This window comes from Anabrus simplex, chromosome 1 (assembly GCF_040414725.1).
Source record: "Anabrus simplex isolate iqAnaSimp1 chromosome 1, ASM4041472v1, whole genome shotgun sequence".
NCBI classification, from domain to species: domain Eukaryota; kingdom Metazoa; phylum Arthropoda; class Insecta; order Orthoptera; family Tettigoniidae; genus Anabrus; species Anabrus simplex.
This window is the reverse complement of record NC_090265.1, coordinates 965,349,754-965,370,192: the sequence shown is the minus strand read 5'-3', so window position 1 is coordinate 965,370,192 and position 20,439 is coordinate 965,349,754. Positions and strand designations below refer to the sequence as shown.

Below are 20,439 nucleotides of genomic sequence, written 5' to 3'. Positions count from 1 at the left end.
TTGAAATCACCAGGTTTAAGTTGTCGAAACCATGTCTCACATGTTCTAATCGATAGAGCATGTTCACCATATGTTTCTACCTGCAAACAATGACTTTCCACAGCCTTTTTCTTTTGTTTGAATAAGAAAAGCAATGCGTGCTGCAAATGTTCTTTTTCAGGCACAAACATCTACATGATCACTGAAAGATACAACACAGATGCTAGTGTTTGGCAGACTCAGGTTGTGTGTGTTGGTACATTAATGTCAGACAAACAAACTGACGTATGTGTCAAATTCATATGCTGCGTACTGTTCGCTGGTGCCATCTCTTAGTGAAACCGAAAAAGACTTATGTATACACCTGGTAAGTGCCATTTTCGGTGCATAGCTTGTTACTGTGTTATTCTATTGAACACGACAGTTAGGCATGAAACGGCTAAGCACCATGTTTTTAGTTTGCCTTTTTTTATGCCACATTTAGACTCAGGATCCTGGGCATGAAGTGTACAATGAGAAATCTTTTGTTTTAGAACAATAGCAATTTTATTTTCAGTATTTTAATAAACGCACAAATACATTTGAATATAAGTCTTAACATGTTTAAATTATAATAGTAATAATAATACAATGAACTGTTGCTAAACATTGCTATTTGTACATCCTTCTTTATGACAAAGTATTTTATCACAGAATAAGAAACTGATACTGTCTCAGGTTTCACCTTCTATCAAGAAATCAAGCTCACTTACCAAAACCCTCAATGTTGTCAAAACTGTTACCATATGATTGAAGACCTTTGTAGAGTTCCTTGGCAGCAGACAGTATCATATGCATTATATTTTTAATGTCCTGCAGTTTCGGCTGCAATATATTCTTTACATTCCGCCGTAGATCATTAAGGCAAAAACTGAAGTTGTTCTGGTTACCCTGGCGTGCATCTCTCCTCTTCAGATTAGTTTCTTGGCCCTCTGTGTCATCAAAAACTCGTTTCAATTCAGCAGCTGTGGCTTTTCTTTACTTATTTTAATTTGCACATTTTAGCCAGCTTATCACATTGCTGTTGATGTCTTTCTTCCTATTTATTATTTGTTTCTCAATAGGAGAAGTGCCCTTGAAATCCTTTCTTCTTCTTCTTCTTCTTCTTCTTCTTCTTGTTTAACAACAAGTTTGTTCTTTCGGCATCTCCTTCGAACTTCCATAATCCACTGTTGGATATAACTTTCGTTGGAACTTAAGGACGCTCTCAGTGTCTCCAAATTAATCATCATTGGGCAAATAGCTGTGGGCCGATGACCTTCGATGTTAGGCCCCTTAAAACAAGCAAGAGCAAATAGCTGTGCCTGGAAACCAGAAACCATATCTTTATATTCTTCAGTGTTGGGTGTGATTTCATGATATACTTCAGCATTAGGATCAGTTTTACATTCACCGGGCGAGTTGGCCGTGCGGTTAGGGTCTCGCAGCTGTGAGCTTGCATCCGGGAGATGGGTTTGAACCCCGCTGTTGGCAGCCCTGAAGATGGTTTTCTGTGGTTTCCCATTTTCACACCAGGCAAATGCGCCTGCCTTTTGCATTCAACATTGTAAATAATTGCTAAAGAAATCAGTGTTTATATTCAGAGATTTTTTGCTAGTAATTAAAATTAATATGTGTTATTGTAATCTGCTCAATAGGGCTTAAGTCATCTTAATGACATATATGTAATGAGTAAAATCATTAACGGTGTTAGATATTGCTTGATGAAAGCCACAGTTGAGTTACCATGTATTATGAATAAAAAATAATCATGAAGGCTCACATTATGTTCATCTGAAGTGTCTGAATATCCAGGAACATACTTCTTCGGAAGTGAAAGAATTTTCTGCGCTCTGCTTGCCGTGATGTATACATACACTCATTCAGTACACCCACAACATTTTCCCACAAGACTAAAGGCAGCAAGAGAGAACAGGTCTTTTGGTGCATAGCCGATTATCGCATAACACTATAAATAAAGAATGAAATTCCAGACGACAATGCTTCAGTTAACAAGACATGATAAGATCAGAAATGATGTCCAAATAGAACCACTTTCTGAACCTCTAGCAACATCAAGATTGAAATGCTTTGGTCACTTGAAGAGAATGTATCCAAAGAGAGTAGCAAGGGAATGGTTTGAAACGAACCTGATGGGAAAAAGAGCTAGAGGCAGGTCAAGAACAAGATGGTTAATCTAAATAAAGGATTATAATATGCAAGGAAGAGGCATAGATGGTGTAAGGTTCAAGAGGGAGGAATGTACCTGTGCAGACAGAAATGTAGAGCGCTCTTACACCACACTGGGGAAACTAGAGGTGGTTGAATGATGATGCTGGTGATGACTAACAACAGAGTCAGAGTCTTAGGGACAATAAACTGTCGCTTTTCCATTTCATATTGAATATGGCACTTGTATGAATGGCTTCATAGTTTTCTCTCTTAGCTAATTGATGCAAAACTCTTAACCCAAGGTAAAAGGGAAGGCGCTTAGATTTTACTAAATTATAAGTAGTTAACATTGTAATAAAGGACAGTAGTGTACAAAAATGTTATAGTTCCAGACCATACATATTTGAGGGTGCTAAAATCATGATAACCAAAAATTGGCGCTTAGCCATTTAATGCATAACACTGTCAAGTTATAGTTCTTTATAACTTTTTTTGGCCAACTGTTTTAAAAGTTTAGCTGTATCAATTCTTCTCCATTAGCTTTATTATTTTGAGTGTTTAAATTATTTAATTTTTTCAAGAGTGGATCTAAAATTTCTGGAAATTCTAACTTGTGGTTTGGTTCTGGGCAGTTCGAAAGTTGATTAGTGTTTTGGAAGTATTTCACAGTTCTCAGTATTGTTGAAACCAATAGCATTTCAGTTTACTATTTAATTTATTTATTTATTTATTTATTTATTTATTTATTTATTTATTTATTTATTTATTTATTTATTTATTTATTTATTTATTTATTTATTTTACATTTTATGGCCTACATTGGACTCTAGTCAATTATACAATGGATTTCTTGATTTCCTATTATTATTATTATTATTATTATTATTATTATTATTATTATTATTATTATTATTATTATCATCATCACAGTTCCATGGCTCACAGAGAAATAGGAAGTGCCTTAGTTGAATGGGCGGACAAGCAATATTCAAAGTATAAGTTAAACTAACAAAATCCAAGAAATTTTATTTCTTTCTTCTCTAATGAACTCAGATGTAATCATATCAAGTTAACAACCCTTAGAACAGTAAGGTTGCTCGATAAACCCTTACAAATTTGAAATAACACTGGAGCTCGTCAGCTCGAGAAAATAAAATAAGAGCTCTGACACCGGTACAGCATAAGCCTATTAGCTCTTAACAGGTACAATTATCCGGGGATTAAGCTCCCATTTACATTAACGACAGTGATCATGATCATTCATAATAAGGTAGATTTGATAAATTCTCAAACCAAATAGAGGCTAGCCCTAAAATTTAAGGAAGAGACCACGTCTCTATTATTACACTTCGTGAGCATGGGTCACAACCAATTTCACAATTCTTTTACAGGATCAGCCCCATAATGGGCTATTGATAAAGGATTTCAAATTACATTAGTGATACCCAATTCATCTGTTAGGTTGAAGCACACAGATCTAGCTTACTTACTAAGGTTACTCTTCAAGAAATATACCGAGGCCAAAGGCCTATACTACTTAGCCACAACAAAACAAATTTAGAAAAGGAATTCTTTACAGCTGGCCGATAACTAATTTGAAAGGAGGCGGAAATCAGCCACTCCAAAATGGAAAAATTCAAATCCTGTGTGGGCTGATGGCCCAATAAAGCAGAGGCTGATCCATACTACGGGGCGACTAAGTAGGAGAAACTTTTAAGGCCGAAAAACGCGAGTTCAATTTTAGAGTTACAAAAGACTTAGTCACCAGATTCAATTTGAATGGGATAATTACAAGGGTAACCACTCGTGCTCCCGTATATTCAACCAACTTTCCATAAGGGAAATAATTATTTAAGTCCGGAGACCACCCTACATTACGATGAGAAAAGAAAACTCTAACAGCTACATTCAAATGAAAACTACAAAAATCTTCCCTACACTTCACATGCAGTTAAATACACTTAGATAAGTTTATTCTATCATACCTTATTACTTGGGACTTTCTTCAGGCCGAAACCCCTGCCTCTAGATATCCCCGAGAGGAACCCTCTACACACACACAATCACAACCGCAATACAAGCACTGAAGGCGAAAATCCCTCAGCTTATATATAGAGAGAGAGAGCCCGAAAGTTCCAGATGTTTACAATCCAAGGATCGGATTAACCAAGAAAGACCCTGATTGGTCAGAAATATTACATTCTAGATTGAGATAGGCTGATGGAATTAGAGGAGGTGGTAGAGGAAGTATTGGTAACTTTGGAAATATAAATAATAACAGCACGCCAACAAGTTTACCAACATAGAGATACAGACTTTCTTTCAAGATTAATTAGGATTTTGCCCTCAAGAGGTCTCTTATATATCGATGACAGTCATCTGAATATAGAAGAAAAAACCATTACATTATCTCAAAGTTCAGAGTCCTTAATAGTGATGGTCATAGTAGAGAACAGCTCATGAAATAGAGAGATACTGTACACCCCCGGTACAATATTAATAGTAATAATAAGCAAGAAACCATCCATCATGTTACTTCTGACTAACCATTATATCTGTAAATATTGAAGGTTTATCTCCATCTAAAGAAGGAATGTTACACCAGCTTTGTCAAACTTACAAATGTAATATATTATGCCTTCAGGAAACTCACAGGGATGAGCATCTACGGCGACCAAAAATAGCGGGAATGAGACTTGTGGCTGAGATTTCCCACAGACAGTATGGCAGCGCTGATTTTACCAAACCAAATTTACAAATTTTTTCTGTTGCAGCCACCAGTGAAAATCAAATCGAGATAATAACTGTGGAACTCAGTAACTGCATCGTTTCGGGTGTCTACAAACCACCAAATGTGGATTTCTCCTTTAAAATTCCAGATAACTACTTCAAGCAAAAGACAAACTTTGTGGTTGGAGACTTCAACAGCCATAACAGTGCATGGGGATATACAGATGATGATAATAATGGAGAAGCTGTGTTAGAATGGGCTGATGATTACCAATTACGACTTATTCATGACCCCAAACTACCTCCATCCTTTAACAGCAGTAGATGGCGACGAGGCTTCAACCCAGACCTGATATTTGTGAGTGAACACGTGGCACAGCAATGTGTGAAATCAATGTGCAATCCCATTCCAAATACCCAGCATCGGCCCATAATGTGTCAACTTTTCTCTGCAATTCAACCAATAAAGGTTCCGTTTCGAAGGAGGTATAATTTCAAAAAAGCAGACTGGGAGAAGTTCAGCTCAACCCTTGATAAAATATCAGATATCCACCCAACACCAGAGTTTTATGATCAGTTTGTTGAAGCTGTGAAGAAAGCTTCCCGCGCTTCCATACCACGAGGATGCAGAGTTAACTATATACAAGGCCTAACTTCAGACACAGCTGCCCAAATGAACACATATATTTCACTGTTTTAGGAAGATCCACTAAGTGAAGACACTATCTCAGCTGGAAGGAAACTTTTTTCCTCAATTGCAGAGGCAAAGAAAGATGCTTGGATCAAACTTATGGAGGAAACAGACATGTCAAGGGATAGCCGAAAGGCTTGGAAGCTTCTCAAACGACTTAGCAACGATCCAACCAAGGGACCAGTCCATGCAAATGTTACGGCAAACCAAATCGCAAATCAGCTTGTCATCAATGGAAAAACAAATCACCCAATAAGGAAGATGGAACATAATATCCTAAAAAGCGAGGTAATGAAGTCCAGTAACCTATCCCGGCCATTTGAAATAACGGATTTACAGAAAGCGATTCAATGTACCAAAAATGGAAAAGTGGCAGGATTAGATGATATCACAATAGAACAAATAAAACACTTCAGTTCAACCACACAGGCATGGCTTTTAAAATTCTTCAACAACTGTTTTACGTCCCTAAAAATTCCAAAACTATGGAGAAAATCCAAGGTGATCGCATTTCTGAAACCTGGAAAGGAACCTTCGAACCCCAAAAATTTCAGACCAATTTCCTTACTCTGCCACCTATACAAAATAATGGAAAGAATGTTGCTCAATCGCTTAATGGGAGTAGTAGACCAAGTCCTAATCCCTCAGCAATGTGGCTTCTGCCCAGGAAAGAGTTGCACAGCACAGGTTTTAATCTAACCCAGCACACCGAGGACGGGTTTGAAATGAAGAAGATTACTGGTGTGGCTTTTGTGGATCTCTCAGCCGCCTACGATACAGTAAATCACAGGATATTATTAAACAAACTTTATAGAATGATTACAGACATCAAGGTAACCAAGATGATAGCTACTCTCCTGGAAAATCGTCGCTTTTTGTCGAATTCCAAGGACGCCGAAGCAGGTGGAGGAATCAAAGGAATGGACTACCTCAAGGCAGTGTACTGGCTCCTATTCTTTTCAACATCTACACTAATGACCAGCCATTACCAGAAAATACTAAAAGCTTTATCTATGCCGATGACCTTGCACTTACTACTCAAACTGATACCTTTGATGAAGCAGAGATCTCTTTAACTGCTGCATTAGAAGAGCTAGGTACCTATTATGAGGAAAACCAACTCAAACCAAATCCAGCTAAGACTCAAATTTGTGCGTTCTATCTGCGGCATGCGCAGGCCTCTCAGAAACTCAAAGTACTATGGAAGGGGAACTTACTGGAACACTGCTTTACACCAAAGTACCTGGGAGTTATGCTGGATTGCACATTAACATATAGGAAACATTGCCAAAACCTGAAACAAAAGATAGCTGCCAGAAACAACATTCTACGAAAGTTATCAGGAACAAGTTGGGGAACACAACCACAAACCATTAGAACATCAGCTCTAGCTCTATGCTATTCTGCAGGAGAATATGCCTCCCCGGTTTGGTACAGGTCAGCTCATATGAAGCAGGTCGACATCGCTTTAAATGAAAGCTGCAGGACCATTACTGGATGTTTGAAACCTACACCCATTGAGAAGGTCCAACTTTTAGCTGGTATTGCTCCCGGTGAGATTCGTAGGGAGAGAGCAGCTAACAAAGAAAGGCTCCAGTCATCTTCTTCAGAAGCACATCCTCTTTATGGATACCACCCAGCCACACAGAGGCTAAAATCTAGAAAAAGTTTTCTCCACACATCAGTTAACCTTGAGGGGAAAGCAGAGAATGCTAGAGTCACAATGTGGAAAGAAAGAATCCACCACCTATCCAACTGGATAGAGCCGAAGGAAAGTCTTCCATGTGGACACCAGGAGAAGTGGACAGTATGGAAAGCCCTTAACAGACTCCGTACAGAAGTCGGCAGAACAAAAGTAAATTTGCGGAAGTGGGGCTTCTCAAGTGATTCATCACTTTGTGATTGCGGAGAGCAGCAGACGATCCAACATCTATGTCAGTGTGTTCTATGTCCTTCGATGTGCACTATGAAAGACTTGATTGCAGCCTCCCCTAACGCTATTGACGTCGCCCAATACTGGGCAAGCATCATCTAGCTCTCGAATATTGTTGCTCTATCTGTGATTGTATAATAGACTTGTATATTTGTATAGTAGGAATGTAGATATCTTGTTGCTTTTTGTTAAATATCTGTAAGTAAAGTTGATACTTCTGACACGAATAACGAACGAACTTCTGGATGCTCGCACTTCTCAGGAAAGGAGTATAAGGAACGTCACGATTCGGTTGCCAAGAACTTGCCAATTAAATACAGACTGGTTGATGAAAGACTTCTCTATTTTAAGTATATCCCTCAAAATGTACTTAAAAATGATGAAATTAAACTGTACTGGGACCGAACCATTATCACGGATAAGACGACTATTCACAACAGACTGAATATAGTGGTATTAGAGAAGGGAATAAAACATGCTGCTCTGATCAACATAGCTGTCCCAAACACTGGAAACCTCCATGAAAAGTATACTGAGAAAATCAACAAGTATACACCACTGGCAGAACATATTCAAAGATTATTATGGAATTGTGAAGAGGTGATAATTGTACCAATCATCCTTTCGAACACAGCTGCTATACCTAAAACTCTGGTGGAAGGACTGAAGAAGTTGATGTCAACACAACATCTACAAGACCATGTAGAAGACGGTGGTCATTGCCATGACTGGAAATGTACGGAAATTTATGGGTTCGAATTCCACATAAAAATGTAGTGTAAATTAAGATTTATTATATTTTGATTTCCTAAAATCTATACAATTGCTTCAATATAATTACCATGAAAGTGTGCAAAATAAATAATAATAAATCTATATATTAAAAAAATTTATGAAAACTAAAGTCAGTCAGTCCAGCCATTCTATCCGGTCGATTTCCTGCACTTTTTTAAACTGAAAGGTATTCATGCACAGATTTGTCATCAGGTACTATAAATCACTTAACTTCTGCCTTCCTCAAATTATTTGATTTTTTTCAATTTTTTGTCTCTTTGAAGTAATCTTTGGTTTTAACTGAGGTACGGAGTTTGTTTTGGCCTAAGAACACTCAGTGGATCAAGCGCTTTCTTTTAAGGTAATAACTACTTAAATTGGGAGATTCTGAGAAAAGTTATGAGTACATTTGTCTCCATGACGAAGATCTTTGAAGGACTTTTTAACAGTTCGGCACTTAGTGTTGTTAGGTAAAGATATCAAGGATAATTTAATAAAAAACCACCTATTCAATACTTTCCACGTTTAATGTGGTTATTATCTACATGATTTTATGTAGACTTATTTAGGTCAGGTACATGTTTCACCCATTATTTTGGGCATCTTCAGCCTGTATACAACCTTTAGGTCAAGGTTTAGGACCTTTTTAACCAATATAAACATACCAGTATATACAATATATACAATATATACAAACATTAATGAACTCTTAAGACGGGTAACATAAGTTAATACAGTTAAGTTTTTTGGTCCTAATCTATCTAATTTGAAAAATGTCCAAAACTAAAATGGATCTTCTTTTTGGTAAAGAGGATTACATACCGGGGTTTATGTGACCCCTATATCATATCATGTTCTTGACGTACCGTGTCTGTTGACAGGATGTGTCGTCAACAATAAGTGGAGATTTGAACTGATTGTAGGTTGGTCAAGATTGAAAATATAAATTTAAATTAAATGTGTTTTAACTTGGCAGTTCTATTCTGGTTAACTTAAAATGTTCAAAAATGAAATGAAATGTATCTTCTTTTTTATCATAAGTCTTGAGAAAGGGTGATATTAAAACTGGGGCTTATTTGACCCACGATTTTCATTTTCATGTTCTTGATGTAACTAATATTTAAATGTGTTGTCATGCACAAGTGGAGATTTGGAGACTTGTAACGTAGTGTTGTTCCAAGGAACGTATAATTCAATTTCTTTATGTGATGTTTTTCAAGTGTTTTGTTGACATAATGTTACATTCTATTACCACAGCAGATCATGTGCTTTATTTCATTAACTCGAAACTTTGCAAATACATCCGTGAGGATAGTAACGAACAACACCATACTGTGTACATTGCGGGCGGAGCCAGCGGTAAACTGCTGGTTGTTATTTATTATTATAAATAAATTATTATTATTATTTGTTATTTATTTAATTTATATTATTGTTGTTTTTGTTATTGAAAAAAGCCTTTCTTTGTAACCACCTAGGTGGTTGAGTTTCTGCTCCAGGTTCAGTCACTGGAGGAAACCTGGCCTGGTGACCAAGCGGAGAATGCTCTTTTACTCAACGAGTGTGATTATCCTCGAGCAGTAAAGTATCTTGAGGCCCTGACTCAGCTGTTGGACCTAGGGTTTCCGGAGGATAAAGTGTCTCAAGCTCTTGTGATGTTCAACAATGACAGGGACAAAGCTCTTGACCATATAATATCATAATAATTTAGTTGTAAGGCTACAAGTTTATGGTGGTGCTGTGTATATCCTTAAAGGAAAAAAAATACATCTACCATATGTTACAAGTGATGAACTGCAGTAGTGAACATGAAAGGGAACTAAATATGGAAAGTAGCAGCTTAGAGTAATGTATCTTTCTTCTACTTTAATTATAATCATATGTAAGTGCTATGCTACATATCTTTATTTTCCTTTCATAATTTGTTTGTGAAGCTGGCTGTACACAATGTAATCTCTTTTTAAACAGCTGATTACTGATTTCATGTCACAGAATTTCCTACCTTAGTCGTTCTCTGATATAAAATCAGTGGTCAGAAGTTATAACATCATGATAAGAAAGAGAAGAATAAAATTAGTTGGTAAGTTGTGATATGTACATAAAACTATTCTCATTTACACAGGCAATATTGTCTGAAGCAGTTTCTGTGATATCTTCATTGCTTCTGTATACTCACTTTGTTTAAAATTGTTTCTGTGATATCTCCATTATTCTATTTTATATTAGCTTTTTTAAAGTTTGTATTTGTTTTATTTTGCAACTTGCAACAACCCAGAGAGCTAGGAGACATAAAGTTCTTTTATTTCCTGTTATGTAATAAAAGAGAATTATGATACCTCAAGCTTTTTAGAGAGCTCTGTTGTACCTCACTAGAAGTGTGGTACGAAGTGGACTTTAATTTTTAGGAGTTTCTCTGTTGTTGGATAGTTTTCCAGTGAACTGAACTGTGAGAGACCAGTAAAGAACAAATGTTAAAATCACTAGAGTTGGAAGATGGATGAGCTTTATGATTTCTGTTCACAACTGTGAGGTCTCTGTCATTATGTAATAGTGTTACTGTAGTTGAAGTATCAGTTGAAGAATTGAAGATGGTATAATATCCTGACACTATGCATCAGTTGAATTTCTCTCCAAATTTGCATCAACCAGCTTACATGTAATTGACCTAGGAGCTATCTGGAAGCAATAGGGAATAATATTTCTTCTACTTACTGTCTTATATTTGCACTCTTTTGTAGTCTGGAACCATATATGAAGCACATTTCTCACGAGAGTTTATGTAGCAGTAAATACAATATGCAGCAAAACAAACATAACTTCTAAGTTTTTCCAGTCTATCAAAACACAAAATATAAACTTACAACCCTATATATAGCATACCTGTACAAAAAAACCCCAGTTTTTTAGTTATATTAACTGAGTCGACACTGAAATAAATGGCTTCCTTCTTAACAAAAAGAAAAGCAAAATGAACAGTACTGAAATTATAAACTTCCTCTAATCATCAAGATAAGTCTTCATAACAAGCCAGGTCATGGTAGTAACCTGTATCTAACTGCTTCAGTACACCATGTGTTGAAAATTTTTACCCTTACAGCTCACACATGGTTCATGATGGTCCTGTAGATCATCGAGCATGTTGACGAACACAAGTTGCCGCAAGGATACAAAAAGTGACTTTACCTTCTGCTATAATTCGGGCACATTCTTAGATGGGTCATCAAACCGAAAAACAGATTCCTTCAGCATGCCCCGAATTACGAGAGCCAGCTTGTGTTCATCAACATGTTCAACAAGCTATAGGATCATTATGAACAATATGCAAGACGTGAGGTGCATATTTTGAACACATGCTGTATGGACACAGATATGTATAGCCATCGTTGCTTTGCATGTTATGACACATCTTGATGGTTAGAGCATTTTTGTAATTCCATTATTGTTTGTGTTGCCGCATACTGTATTAAATTCTCCACCGAGTGTAATTATGTTCTTTTTTTGTTTTTTAAATATTCTAGTGGTTTCTTTCCATATTAAATTCTATACTGTACTATTAATATTTTCTACATGGTATTTGACTACACTGATGTACTGAAGCAAAGATTTCACAGTAGTACTAGACAAACTTGGTGCCATTTTGGGCATAAGATAACTCTACTTCATTGTCGTTTTCTGAAAACTAATATTTTTTTCAGGTACTATAATCACATTCCCACCAGACCTGCACAATCGTGTGGTTAATTTTTTTAAATGTGTCACACTAAGGAGTTGCTTTAACTGTTTTAACTCAGACTGCAATGATTGTGTGGGTCTTACAGGGCTTGTTTCTGTTGGTGTGGTTGGCCAGCAGGCCTGAAATTTGTAGAAGTAGAACCAAAAACTCACTGTGTAGATGGTGATGTCAGCCTGTACCTCACTAAGGAAAACAACTGTTTTAAAATTTTCCACACACTTGTGATGTTTAAAAATGATATACTGTACTAGAAACAATTTAAATGGAACACCTGACTGAATCTTTTTCATATAAATAGCTCCAGTTTTGTAAAAAATTTAAAAAAATTGTCAGCAATATACGGTACTCAGCATGTAAGGCTGTACACTAAAAGACAAATATCGCCGTCCTATTCTTTTTTTCAATGGCTCATCGCTGCTGGATAGATGTCTTTATTGGCTTAGTTAAGGCCATTAGATCTTATCTTACACTAAACCAATTAGTTTGCATTAGAGTTATAATTAATTAATACTAGATAAAGCACAATTAAACACAGTCAGAATATATAACTGAAATAAAAATCCACCCTAGTGAGACATGCATACTTACAACAGCGGTGTAGCCTTAGGGAAAATTGTGGCCTTGCATTGTTGAAAACAATGTCACAGTAGTCAAAATGTGGCATTACAAGAGCTTTGATTAATTTCTTTTATAATTTTTATTGCAAATATATATTTATATAAAAAATGTAAAGCTGAGAAAACGTTTTGGTAGATATGTAAGACGTGCAGACCGAGTCATGTGTTCATCCATGATAACGCCAAGATTCTTCACTTGTGATACAAAAGGAATTGGAAACTTCTGAAGGATTGCTCTTGGCAATGGACGTTTACTTATACCGGTACTTGTCATTTGACTTTGATGGCCAAGAAGTATTACTTGCGACTTTGAAGGATTCAATTTCAGGCCATACGCAACAGACCAATCATTAACAGCCTGTAAGTCAATGTTTAGTAAGTCTATATTTTCTTGAAGGTCTAATGCTGTAGCCTATGTAGAGTTGAAGGTCTTCAGCACACACATGGTATTTGCAAAGTTTTAAATTGGATGGTATGTCATTCACAAAGAGTGTGAAAAGAAGAGGTCCTAGTTCAGAGAACTAGACTGGCCGTGAATTTGACTACAACTAGGTTGACCTTGAATCTTACCCCTCACTATTGTCATCACTTCTTCACTCACATCGTGATTCCTGTTCCTTATCCTCTGGATACTGTCTTCATTCCTTTTTCTATTGGGCGCCTTTTGCAATTTTACCTCAGTGGATAGGTATTTCTGTAAATTTGGATAAAATGAGGCACCGCTCCTTGTTTTAATTTCCACTTGACATGAGGAAGTTCAGCGTTTTTACCGTTCACAATGAAACAGTCCGCCTTTATAATTAAATCTGCCAAAAAATGCAGGTCACATATTCTACTTTTGGCCAACAATTGCTTATCTTTCTGCGGAATAACTCTCGCCCACTTCGCAAACAAATAATTTTCTTTTGGTGTTATAAACATTTGTCTATCATCACGCTTCCGTCCATAACCCAATTTACAGCCAGGAACAAAAAGTACGACATTTCCTTGAAATAATAGAAAACTAGTCGATCACACACACACACAAAGCATTGCACAGGTATTAATATAGACTTTCGGAAATTATCAAAACAAACAAATTCCCTGGATAGACGTTCCAATTGTTACCATGACTTCAAGCACTCATGTTATTACCTTCGTCGACAATTTGGTTTACATGGTGTTGCAGCTGGTTCGTTGCGATTGCAGTGCCTCACTCCAGCAGGGCCATCAACGACAATGTTGAAAGAGTGGAGTGATCACACTAGGTATTCTATTCGTCATGGTCGTACTATGTCCTTGTCAGAAACCGAATTGGAAAGGATTAAAGAGATTGTGCGTTTGAAGGTACTCGGACATTTGTGTATGGACTATACATATATTCTAAGATTTTAGGTAAAGCTGATAAAATACAGATTGGATGATGGTCTCCCTCGTTCAAAAGTGCTTGACTTTTCGGAAGAGGTAGCACAATAGCCATCTTCCAGAGAGATGGATATGTGGAATATAGAAGAGAGAAATTGATTATATGAGGTAAGGTTGGTAATATAAAATCAAGTAGTAGTTTGACCATGTCAGTCTCAATGTCTTAAGTTCCTTTTGCTTTTGTGCTTATTCTAAGGACTGCTTTTCTGACTTTCTGAGTTTCTCTCTGTCAGGGGTAGGGTGTGTATCATAATGGTTCATAAGTCTCTGTCATCAGGTCTTACTGTAGAGGAATTAGCAGTAAAGAACTCGTTAAGTCTCAAGAGGTACTGTAATTTTGTCTCTGCTCTTGCTGTTCATAAGTCCAAGGTTATTAATAGATTTCCACAATTGTTGTTGTGCTACCTTTAGGTGCAATTAAACTGTAAGCATGTTGTAGTTTAGCATTTCGTATTTGTTGTATTTTCTCGTTTTGTAACTTCCTATATTCTTCAAACTTCTATATGGTAGGATCATTTTTGTATTGTCTGTTGTCTAATTTCATCATTTAACCACAAGGAGGGTTCTTTGGATATTCTCGCTCGCCATTTTGGGGCATGCTTGTCAAATAGTTCCGTTACTTTGTTATTAAAGATGGTGATTTTGTCATCTAGATTGTTATAGTTCATTATGTCATGCCAGGGTCTATCTTCATTTATATTTTTCAATGGTCGATTGATAATAAATATCTGGGAGGGTTTTGGTGGCTGGAGGTTATACAAGATGTATATTGCCTTGTGCAGATTGCAGATTTGACCAAAATTGAGAACTCTGTCTGAGTTCCTGGTAACTACAAGATCTAATAGTGTGTGCGAATGAGATGTGTGGCGAGTCGGAGAGAGAGGCAAGATGTCCATATTATAGGCTTGAAACAATGTTTTGAGTCGTGGATTTGGAAGAAGTTGCATTAATCAAATCCATATTGAAGTCTCCCATAATTATTGTGTGAGGGTAGTCTGGTAGTAGTTTAGTTAAGTCTGCTTCAAAAACTTCTAAGTGACCCTTATTCAGAGGTTTGTAAACTACTCCTACAAGGGTTTTGATCCTGTTCGCTGTTATTTCAACAAGTTTTTTGGTTTCCTCTCATACCTGCCTGGTGAATGACCCAATAACTTGGGTTTAAAGCTGATTAAGAAATAGCCACATACCCCTCCACCTACTTTGTGAGTGTGGTCATTTCTCAGAAGCAAATAGCCTTGAAGATGACACAAAGAAGATGGGCTCTTATCTGTTGACTATGACTCGGACACTAATAGAACATAAAAAACAGCTGGGGTGAATATTTCTGCAACCTCGTCCATTCGGTTGGCTGCTAATAAGCTTTGTCCGTTTATGTGAGAAACGTGTAGAGCATGTTGCAAGACGAAATTCTTAAGAATATTAACGATACTTTGGTAAGGGTTGGTGCTAGATGGTGGGGGAAGAGGAGACAGTGGGAGGACGGGAGAGAGTAACGGGTCTGAGGCGATATAAGGTAGCTATTGAAATCGACTAGTGACGTTAGAGGAATTTATTTTGTCACTCGTAACTGTTGCCAAATCGGAAGTTACCAAAATGTACAAATAAACACAAGGGGCTAGAAGGAATTTTGAAGTACTGGGGTGTAGGTAAAGAATCAACTGTGCATAAAATTACCTATTATTTTAAAGAACGACTAAATTAGGGGTGTCTTATCTAAATTAATAAATTAAAAGTATTTTAAAATGAAAGTTTTTAAATGATTAAATTAATCATAAACAAATAAGAATGCAAATGCAACTATGTAGTTAAATATATAAATAATATATATCCCAACTTAAGAAACTTTAATTAGCTAAACGAGAATAAATGATAAGTAACTAAACTATTCTAAGATAAAATTTAACGATCTTGAGAGAAATAAATATGGACAAATCTAGGAATATAAACACCCAGTTAGGTGCACTCAATTCAGTGAATTGTTACATTTAGCTGCTGTCACTGTCCTTAGGAATGTCACTCAGCCAATTTATTCTAATTTTACTGCCATCTTGTTTCTTAATAATAATATCTCCACTCGTGGTCCAGCAATTGCTTTGACTACAACAGAGAATGGCAGCCTTAAGAACTGACAATCTGGTAAAGAATAGATCCTCACAAATAGTTATAGGGGTACCTTTCAATTTTCACTTATTGCTAAACACTTTCTGCCTTGTTCAATAAGATGTGAATTTGACAATGATTGGCCGAAGTTTTCTTGGAGATTTAGGTCAAACTCGGCGACTCCTATCAATGTCTTGCAAGTTCACATTCACACCTATCTCCCTAAAAACATTTGCGTACCGAGCTCGATAGCTGCAGTTGCTTAAGTACGGCCAGTATCCAGTATTCGGGAGATAGTAGGTTCGAACCCCACTGTCGGCAGCCCTGAAGATGGTTTTCCGTGGTTTCCCATTTTCACACCAGGCAAATGCTGGGGCTGTACCTTAATTAAGGCCATGGCCGCTTCCTTCCCACTCCTAGCCCTTTTCTGTCCCATCGTCGCCATAAGACCTATCTGTGTCAGTGCGACGTAAAACAACTAGCAAAAAAAACCATTTGCTGCAAGTTTGCCCGTATTTTCACTCACACTTCCCTGTACCCCAAAAATTCTAACATTAGCTCTTCTACTTTATTGTTCCAATGAGTCACACTTGCAGCAAAATCTTCCCTCATCTTGCAGATTTCTTTATCCCGGCTCTCGAGTTTTGCGTTCAATACTGCCACAATTTCAGAATTGAACTAGAAAGTTTTTCTAGTTCCTTTATGACAAATTCAATCACACGCTCCAATATGGTGGCTACTATCTTTTCAAGGAACATACCAGAGCTTATGGTTTTGTTGAGTATCCTGGTGACTGCATCTTCAGCAGGATTAGTACTGCTACGGTTGGTACAGCTGCTTGGTTCACTGGTACTGTGCTTGCTGTTGCCGATATTGCTTGAGAAAACCCTACTTAATACTGGTGAACTGATTGTTACAATGACTGATACTCGCTGGTTTGACTCAACACTGCATCACATACTTGTGCACTACTTATTGAATAGCTCCCTTTAGAATAACACCTTCTAATTCACTTAAACTGAGGAGGCAGTCTTACGCACGTCCGTCACCCATGAGCACCGAATCAAGGCAGCAAGGAAGCATGCATGGTTTTGCCAGGCTCAAGAAATGCAAGTAGAGTGCACCCCTCCGTATCCTAAAAGACCAAAACCTCATGGCACTACAGCCCTTGAAGGGCCTTGGTCTACCAAGCGACTGATGCTCAGCCCGAAGGCCTGCAGATTACAAAGTGCCATGTGGTCAGCACGCCGAATCCTCTCGGCCGTTATTCTTGGCTTTCTAGACCGGGGCCTCTATCTCACCATCAGATAGCTCCTCAATTCTAATCACGTAGGCTGAGTGGACTTCGAATCAGCCCTCGGGTCCAGGTAAAAATTCCTGACCTGGCCGTGAATCAAACCCGGGGCCTCCAGGTAAGAGGCAGGCACGCTACCCCTACACCACGGGGCCGGCACATCCTAGAAGACAGAGCCCATAACTTATCCAGCAGACATTGTTTTGTTGTTTGGTGCTACACCGTGCTGTGTGGTTTTGTTTCTAGTTCACAAAATTCGACAAACAAAATCTCCTTCATTTTGATATCTTACAAATAAAGTTGTATGGGGTCTTCTGTCTGAAATGTCATTTATTTTGTCATATTTTGATATATTTATCAGTTTTAGGTCAGCTCAAGATTGTATCAGTAGTTTTTAGCTTTTGTGTCTGTTTGTTCATCTGTCTGTCTGTTCCACCTTCACAAGTAAACGGCTGAATAGATCTCGACCAAACTTCAGAGTTAAAGTCTACTCATCCAGAAGCAGGTTTTTATATGCGTATCTTTTAAAAATCACTGAACAGACTAGGGGTTAATAGGAACACCATAAGAGGTTCTTTTTCAATTTTCTCTTACATTATTGATTATATCTCGACCAAAGTTCATATTTAGAGAGTACTCATCCACAAGCAAATTTCAATATGCATATAATTTACAAATCACTGAATAAACTGAGGCTTTATAGGAAGACCAGAGACTTTTTTTTAAAATTTTTTCTCACTATTGATTATATCTCAACCAAACTTCATAAGTCTACTCATCCAGTAGCAGGTTTTTATATGCATATCATTTAAACATTACTGAATAGACTAGGTAGGGGGGGAGTTATAGGAAGACTAGAAGAGTCTTTTTTCTTTTCTCTCTTACACTATTGATTATATCTCGAGCAAACTTCATATTTAGAGTTTACTCACCCAGGAGCAGGTTTTGATATGCATATCAGTTTAAAATCACTGAATAGATAGGAGGACCAGAAGAGTATTTTTTCTATTTTCTCTTACACTATTGATTATATTAAAATCTGTAGGCTATATGTTAAATGCCCCTTCATTTTCAATAAATTTTGTTATGTGCATCATTTTGCTTACTCCTCAAATGACAGAGAAAATTACTGCTTTCTACGGGCATCGTTCTCTGCACCCAATGACTGACACCCTCGCACACCTACAGTTATCTGAAGGATCCGTAACAGGAGAAAATCAGAGGATGCATAATGTTTGGCTCGACTTGAAAATTACCCACTCAATGTGACTGAACACCAAAGAAACATGAGGTAGAACTTCTCCCTTTGGTGTCAGTTTGTGTGCTGGTTATCTATCTGTTTGTATATTCCTAAAAGTGAAAAGCTGGTGGACTTATTTCAACCAGACTATGTATTTGGAATATACTCACTTCGGATTGTGTTATCAGGTGCATGTGATGTCATAGTAATCACATGGAGTTGGTATTTATAGGAAGATTATTCACAAAAAAAATGTTTGTACATTAGGCCTATCAAAAGACTGTATATAACAAACATTTAAGAATATGTTATTTCCATTCCTCTATGCCACATACATATTTACCGTACGACGGGTAATAATGCAGATGAGCACGAAAACTTGGATTTTTAGTCCAAGTTCTGTGGGACGTCATGTATGTCACTTCAGGGTGGGTAATGGTAAAAACTAAACAGCCATTTTACTCTTTTCGATAGGGCCTATATTAAGGGAGGTATCATCACCGCCAGAGTGCCACACCAGTGGTAAGAGATACAATATGCAACCTGAGAACCATGGGAAATTTCGCATAACTTCGGACCAGGAACTGTATCGTACAATGAATTTGGAAATTATCCTCACTCTCTCTTGACTTTGTTCAGCTTCATCATATTTCATGTTACTGCCACGTGCTTTCGTAGGAAAATATTCTAACCTGTCGCATGAAACGTGTGCATAGAGCCATCAACTTCACATAAATTCATGAAGGAAACGTATAATTCTCTGCAAATTCCCATGTGAAGAATGGGTACAAATGCTAGTCTCTGATGATGGTATAGAGCAATTAATTGTCTGTGAACTTTTTGGTCTTCTATCAATAAATGTGGAAACCAACAGTTAGAAACATTCTTTTAGCTTAAGCTTGCAATCATTTTCTGCACTGGATTGTGTCCTTCTGCAAGTTGCTTAAATTGTATCCACAGTGACACACTATTTTCATTAATGTTGCTGGAAAACCTCATCGTGTTACACGTAGCAGAGGTAGTTTAAAGGTAACTGCTTAGGACATGATCTTGGACGGTCATGTTTACATCTTCAAAATGTTTCACCCATCTCCTAATGCTACTACACTGAAGCCTGGTGTGGATTTCAGCAGCAGGAATTTCCTCTTTAACAAGGAATTCAACAATAGCAAGTAGCCAAAATGAAACAGTTTTATAACAATTGCCTATGCTCACATGGTCGAAACTAATGACATCACAATACCTCAGCGGATTGTGTGAAGTCTTATGAATTACAATGATGCACTTGGGTATATTGTAATCAAGGACTCTTGATTGTTTTTTAAATTCTTCATTAATTTCAGTTTGATCTTCACAGTACTGAGGACTGTGTTGCTTCCAAAAATTACAAATCACACCATGGAAATGTGTAGTCTACAAATGACAGTGGAAATGTTCCTATTTGACCAAATTTACAACTTCTCAAATAAGAAGTAGATTGGTGTAGTTCCAATCAAAGAGAGGATGAATGATACCGTATTTTGCTGGCACAGTCACATTCTGAATGCAGCTGCGCATACTGTTATTAGTACCGGTACTGTCTTCCACCTTGAAGATGAGAGTCAAGGACCACAATGACTAAGAAAACAATACTGGTTAAATGCTATAAAGAGAGATTTGATAGGCATTCACTTGCACCCACAAGTTCGAACGAATTGGAGTGATACAAATCTATAAAGGGGAGTTTGCACCAATAAGACAATACAAACTCCAAA

At 37.2% G+C, this 20,439-nt stretch overlaps 1 protein-coding gene across 3 annotated transcripts in view; it reads left to right on the top strand.

The window, feature by feature from the left end:
- Positions 1-12,810, top strand: part of LOC136857825 (ubiquitin-associated protein 1) — a 59,400-nt gene extending 46,590 nt beyond the window's left edge. For 2 of the 3 annotated variants that reach the window (XM_068225317.1, XM_068225316.1), the window contains one exon: positions 9,776-12,809. In XM_068225317.1, the coding sequence (XP_068081418.1) occupies positions 9,776-10,000 (225 nt within the window). In that variant the 3' untranslated portion in view covers positions 10,001-12,809. Of the gene's footprint in view, positions 1-9,775 lie in introns of all 3 variants that reach the window. The other variant, XM_067136785.2, reaches the window with a different exon arrangement.
- The last annotated feature ends 7,629 nt before the right edge of the window (positions 12,811-20,439 follow it).